The sequence below is a fragment of the Accipiter gentilis genome, unplaced genomic scaffold (genome assembly GCF_929443795.1).
Source record: "Accipiter gentilis unplaced genomic scaffold, bAccGen1.1, whole genome shotgun sequence".
Lineage (NCBI taxonomy): Eukaryota > Metazoa > Chordata > Aves > Accipitriformes > Accipitridae > Astur > Astur gentilis.
Window position 1 is genome coordinate 3,991,458 of NW_026060868.1, and position 6,559 is coordinate 3,998,016.

A 6,559-nucleotide genomic window follows, 5' to 3' on the forward strand; every position below is an offset into this window, starting at 1 on the left:
GTACCGGTGGGTGTACCGATACTACCGCAGAGTAACGGTGGGGGTACCGCTTCTAATCCAGAGGATCGGGTATGGGTGCCAAGCCTAATGCGGAGCATCAGGTAGGGATTCCTGGTCTAACCTGTGGGGTCCGGTAGGGAGGCCGGGTCTAGTCCAGCGCGCACGAAGGGACAGCTGGTGTTCTCTGGCGCATCACAAAGGGTTCCGTTCCAACCCCAGAGTACTGGTGGGGGAACCGGTTCTACCTCGAAACATCGGGTACGTATACCGGGCCTACTCCGGCGGGTCAGGTAGGAAGGGTGGGCGTAAAGCGGGGCGCCCGTAGGATCAGCAGGTGTACCCCGGCGCACCAGTAAGTGTTCCGGTAAAATCCAGGAGTACCGTTGGGTATTGCAAAACTACCGCGGATGACCAGTGGGTGTACCGGTACTACCCCAGATTGTCGGGTAGGGGGCCAGGCCTACCGCAGAGCATCAGGTAGGGATACCGGGCCTAGCCTGGAGGGTCAGGTAGGAATGTCTGGTTTATACCGCACGCCCGTATGTTCAGCAGGTGTACTGCAGCGAACCAGTAAGGGTTCAGGTACTACCCTGGAGTACCGGTGGGTGTACCGATACTACTGCAGAGTACCGGTGGGGGTACCGGTACTACCTCAGCATATCGGGTAGGGGTGCCAGGCCAACAATGGAGCATCAGGTAGGGATACCGGGCCTAACACGGAGGGTCAGGTAGGAATGTCTGGTCTACACCGCGCACCCGTAAAGTCAGCAGGAGTAACCCAGTGAACCAGTAAGGGTTCACGTACTACCTCGGAGTACCGGTGGGTGTACCGATACTACCGCAGAGTAACGGTGGGGGTACCGCTACTACCCCAGAAGATCGGTTATGGGTGCCAAGCCTAATGCGGAGCATCAGGTAGGGATACCGGGTCTAACCTGTGGGGTCCGGTAGGGAGGCCGGGTCTAGTCCAGCGCGCACCAAGGGACAGCTGGTGTTCTCTGGCGCATCACAAAGGGTTCTGTTCCAACCCCAGAGTACTGGTGGGGGAACCGGTTCTACCTCGAAACATCGGGTACGTATACCGGGCCTACTCCGGCGGGTCAGGTAGGAAGGGTGGGCGTAAAGCGGGGCGCCCGTAGGATCAGCAGGTGTACCCCGGCGCACCAGTAAGTGTTCCGGTAAAATCCAGGAGTACTGGTGGTAATAGCAAAACTACCGCGGAGTACCAGTGGTTGTACCGGTACTACCCCAGATTGTCGGGTAGGGGGCCAGGCCTACCGCAGAGCATCAGGTAGGGATACCGGGCCTAGGCTGGAGGGTCAGGTAGGAATGTCTGGTCTATACCGCGCGCCCGTAAGTTCAGCAGGTGTACTGCAGCGAACCAGTAAGGGTTCAGGTACTACCCTGGAGTACCGGCGGGTGTACCAATTCTACCGCAGAGTACCGGTGGGGGTACCGGTACTACCCCAGAATATCTGGTATGGGTGCCTGTCGGGGGCAGCCTGGTCTCTCTTGCTGACAGCGAGATAGAGCTGATTAGGAAGGACGTGCTCAACCTAGCGTCTCGTAACTTGCACAATCTGTAAGCAGACTGTTACACCCATGGGGACCAAGGACTGTTTCTTCTTGGAGGACTGATTTTGTAACTAAAGATAAGCATGTGCTATAGAAGCAGGATGTAGGAGTAGGATTTAGAAAGAGGAAGAATGCTGCAAGCAAGCAAAAATTAACCGCGAGAAAGGTCAAGCCGAACTTAGATGTCAACCAATCATGAGCTCAACTTTTGTAATATGTATTAGGTGATTAACCGCTGTGCCAATCAGTGTAAGTCACATATCGTTTATTGTCTGTTTGAAATATATAAAAATCGGTTGTTGTATTTAATAAAGTAGATCCTGACTTGCATCAAGCTGGGTCTCCTTCTCTCAATCGCGGCAAATTGGTGACCCCGACGTGATAACCACCTATCTGCGTGGCATGCTGCGAGTCCCACAGAACTTTGAATGAGCTGCTGAAAGGAAGCAGGAGCCGGCATTAAGAATCCCTCCAGAGTTGTGAGGTGAGCTGTGGGAAACATGGGGAGTCAGGTGTCTTCCCCTGAGAGGGACGTATACGAACTTATGAAAGCCCTTCTTAAAAAACTTTAGAAGAATCTCTCTGGGCAAGATCTTAAGGTTATGCTTAAGTGGGTACAAGTGAAAATCCCCACAGTAACTGCTTCCAGTATATTTACGACTGATCTTTGGGATGATGTGGGGGTTAAGTTGTGGGACGCGGCTACAACAGGGAATGCTGAAGCACAGCGTATGGTCCCGTGGTGGAGGACTATTTTTGAAACCCTGAAGGCTCAGGAGACCGTTAAAAGTAAAGACATTAAAGAAGGGAAAGATCTCCCAGTCGATAAGAAGACCTCGGAGCCTTTTGAGGTGGGTGCCGCCAAGTACCCCCCAGGGGATGAGCCTTTTGATCCAGGACCAGTGGACCCAGAAGAGGAGCCAGATCTTTACCCTCCTGATCCTCAGGACGTGTGGGCAAATATTAGACGACAAGCTCTGAAGGAGGGAGATTTGCAAATTGCAAAAAAAATAGTTGCTCCCGTTATTTATCAGGGGAGGGGGGCTCAATGGGAGGCATTATCCTTCCCTGTGGTGAAGGAGTTGCGCCGCATAGTCACCGAGCATGGCCTCTCTTCCCCATATTTCGCGAGTTTGTTGTCCTCTGTCTTAGATACTTATGTAATGACTCCGCATGATCTTAAATCCCTCGCACAGTTGCTGTTAACCCCCACACAGTATTCGCTGTGGGAATCGCAATGGAGGGGGGGACTCCAGACACTTTTACTAACCTATGTGGGCCACAATAATCCAGCTCTCGCCGCATTGACTATTGAGCATCTCACGGGTACTGGCCAGCACACGGACCCGGTGGCTCAGGCGAGGGATATCCCGCGGGAGGCGCTTGATGCAACGTGGAATGAAGCGAGAAAGGCTCTGCTTAAGATCCCTGACTCTCAAAAGCCACAAAAGGCTTTTACCACTATTACTCAGGAACCTCGGGAGTCTTACATGCAGTTTATTGACCGATTAAAGCAGGCCTTAGAGCGCCAGATAGATAATGTGGAGGCGCGGGAGATTTTGTTGTTAAAGTTAGCTGTGGAAAATGCCAATGCGGATTGTAAGAAATTATTGAAATCCCTTCCAAACCCTAATCCCTCTCTCGTGGAAATGGTGGAAGCCTGTAATAGAATTGGCACTGTAGATCATAAATTTGAAGCAATGGCCGCTGCCTTTGCTGCCATGCGCGGCACGACTGGCCCCGGGGTTTGTTATGGTTGTGGCAAACCTGGCCATTTGAAAAAGAATTGTGTGGCTACTAACGCCAGAACCAAGCCCCAGGCGCCGGGGATTTGCCCTAGGTGCCGAAAAGGGCGCCATTATGCTAACCAATGTCGCTCTAAGTATGACTCCCAGGGACAACCGATACAGGGAAACCGGTCGCGGAGCGCGGGACAGCGGCGCACGCAGACACAAGTTCCGCAGCCAGCACCTCCGCTGCCGCAGAGGGATGTGGCAGTGCCTCAAGTCTCCGCCCAGCCACAGCCGGGAGCGCCGGGCTGGACCTGGCAACCAGCCACACAGTAACGGTACTTGACTCCTCGGTTCATCTATTGTCAACAAATATTTCGGGGCCTCTACCCCCAGACACACAAGCGTTATTACTGGGAAGGTCTTCTACGACCCTATCGGGGCTTTTTGTATTACCAGGGGTTATTGATTCTGATAGTAACAATGAAATTAAAATTATGGCATGGACCCCGTTTCCCCCCTGCACCATACCCAAGGGCAGTCGTATAGCGCAATTAATTTTGATTCCTAAAGGAACGGGCTCCCCCATGGTTGCTCAACCTCAACAAAGACAGGGGAGCTTTGGGTCGACAGGCGACCCGCAAATTTTATGGGTGCAGTCTATTTCACAGAAGCGACCCGTGTATCAATGTACCCTTTCCCGCGGGGAACAACGAGTAGTACTAAACGGGATCATTGACACGGGAGCCGATGTTACGGTGATCTCCCAGGCTAAATGGCCTCCACAATGGCCTCTGGCCAATGTTTCCCAGACTTTAGCAGGAATCGGAGGTGCTGGAAGTAGTCACCAGAGCCTAGAGCTCATTCAGATACAGGGCCCGGAGGGGCATGTGGCCTCTGTTAAGCCCTTTGTACTACCTGTGCCTATGGTCTTATGGGGACGTGATGTGCTGTCGCAATGGGGAATGTCTATTCAAACACATTTTTAGGAGGGGCCATTGAGGTGCGCGACACCCTGAAATTGACTTGGAAAACTAATACCCCTGTTTGGGTGGATCAATGGCCCCTGCCACTGGAAAAGCTTCGCGCCCTGGAAGAATTAGTTAATGAACAGGTATCTAAAGGACATGTTGTGCCCTCTGTAAGCCCCTGGAATTCGCCTGTTTTTGTGATTAAAAAACAAACTGGCAAGTGGCGCTTGCTCCATGACCTCAGAAAAATTAATGACGCTATGGAAGACATGGGGGCCCTACAACCAGGGCTTCCTTCTCCCACAATGATCCCCCGGGACTGGTCTCTGACAGTCATTGATCTCAAGGATTGCTTTTTTAATATCCCCTTGCACCCAGACGATGCTCCTAAATTTGCTTTTTCAGTTCCAAGCGTCAACATGCAAGCTCCATTGCAGAGATATCAGTGGGTTGTGCTACCACAAGGAATGAAGAACAGCCCCACAATATGCCAATGGTATGTAGCCAAGGTCCTTAGCCCTGTTAGAACAGAGATGCCCTGTGTCTTACTGTACCATTACATGGATGATATTCTGGTGGCAGCACAACATCACGAGGTCATGGAGAAAGCTGTGGCCCTTGTCATAACTGCTGTTAACTCAGCAGGACTTTGTGTTGCGCCGGAAAAGGTTCAGAACATACCACCATGGAAATATCTAGGCTGGCGCATACGAGCTCAAACTATAGTCCCACAGCCTTTACAGATCCAAGCAGACGTAAGGAATTTGCATGATGTGCAAAAGTTGCTGGGAACAATTAATTGGGTCCGACCTTTGTTGGGAATTTCCAATGCAGATTTAAGTCCTTTATTTGATCTGCTTAAAGGGAGCACAGACTTATGTTCCCCCCGCGCTCTCAACTCTGCAGCCGTTGATTCCTTACAAAAGGTTGCTACAGCCATTACCCTAAGACAGGCACATCGATATGCCCCTGAGTTACCTTTTCTTTTGATCATTTTGAATCCTGCTCGACAGCCTCACGCCTTGATATTTCAATGGGACTTGCAGGAGTCTGATCCATTGCTTATCATTGAATGGGTGTTTTTACCGAATCAACCCACGAAAACCATCTTAACACAGCACGAAATGTTTGCATCCTTGATTATTCGTGCCAGACGGCGCTTGTTAATGTTGTCTGGGATGGACTTTACTTGTATTTACTTGCCTGTGGTTAGTGATTATTTACAGTGGCTTCACCAACAGTCAGAAGCCTTTTGTATAGCGATAGCTGGTTATACAGGTCAGCTCACTTCTCACCCACCTTCTCATAAATTGTTTAATACTGATTTCCAGCTCGTACCCAAACCAAAGAGAAGTGACCAGCCTTTACAAGCTCTTACTGTTTTTACAGATGGGTCTGGGAAGTCTCACAAATCTGTTATCCTTTGGTGGAATGACCGACGCGAGCAATGGGAATCAGACATAGAAACAGTGCCGGGATCCCCCCAAATTGTCGAACTGACTGCCGTCGTCCGAGCCTTTAAAAAGTGGTCCATACCTCTTAATATCATTACTGACTCAGCTTATGTTGCAGGGATTGTTGAACGAGCTGAGGCGTCTGTGTTACGAAATGTTTCGCATTTTGTATTGTTTGCTTTGATACAGGAGCTTATTTTCCTTTTAGATTCTCGTATTCACTCTTATTTTATTATGCATGTCAGATCTCACACTTCTTTACCTGGCTTTATAGCAGAAGGGAACGGGCAAGCCGACATGCTTACGTTACCGGTACAGGTATTGCCAGACCGCATAGCACAAGCCAAACTCAGCCACGCCTTTTTTCACCAAAATGCTGGTGGGCTTAAGCGGCAATTTGGCCTTACTACTCAGCAGGCAACCAATATAATTGCTGTGTGTCCCGATTGTCAAAGGCACTCATTCCCAACAGTAGCAGGAGGAGTTAATCCCAGAGGATTGCAGAGTTTGCAACTCTGGCAGACCGATGTCACTCATTTCTCAGAGTTTGGCCATTTAAAATATATTCACTCCTCTATTGACACCTTTTCTGGGGCGTTATTCGCCTCTTGTCATACTGGAGAAAGAGCGCGCGATGTTCAACGACATCTGCTGCGTGCTTTTGCCACTTTAGGCATACCTTCTCAAATTAAAACAGACAATGGCCCTGCATATACCTCAACTGCAATTAAAAAATTTTTGAGTTCTTGGGGGATCAGTCACATTACGGGTATCCCTCATTCCCCTACAGGTCAATCCTTAATTGAACGCTCTCATCAATCTCTAAAGC

At 50.2% G+C, this 6,559-nt stretch overlaps 1 protein-coding gene across 1 annotated transcript; it reads left to right on the forward strand.

The window, feature by feature from the left end:
• The first annotated feature begins 2,151 nt into the window (after window positions 1-2,151).
• Window positions 2,152-5,938, forward strand: LOC126037001 (endogenous retrovirus group K member 8 Gag polyprotein-like). Its single transcript, XM_049797215.1, has 2 exons — window positions 2,152-3,643; window positions 4,682-5,938. Exon 1 carries the CDS (start codon window positions 2,178-2,180, stop codon window positions 3,639-3,641), a length of 1,464 nt encoding a protein of 487 aa, XP_049653172.1. The 5' UTR covers window positions 2,152-2,177; the 3' UTR covers window positions 3,642-3,643; window positions 4,682-5,938.
• The last annotated feature ends 621 nt before the right edge of the window (window positions 5,939-6,559 follow it).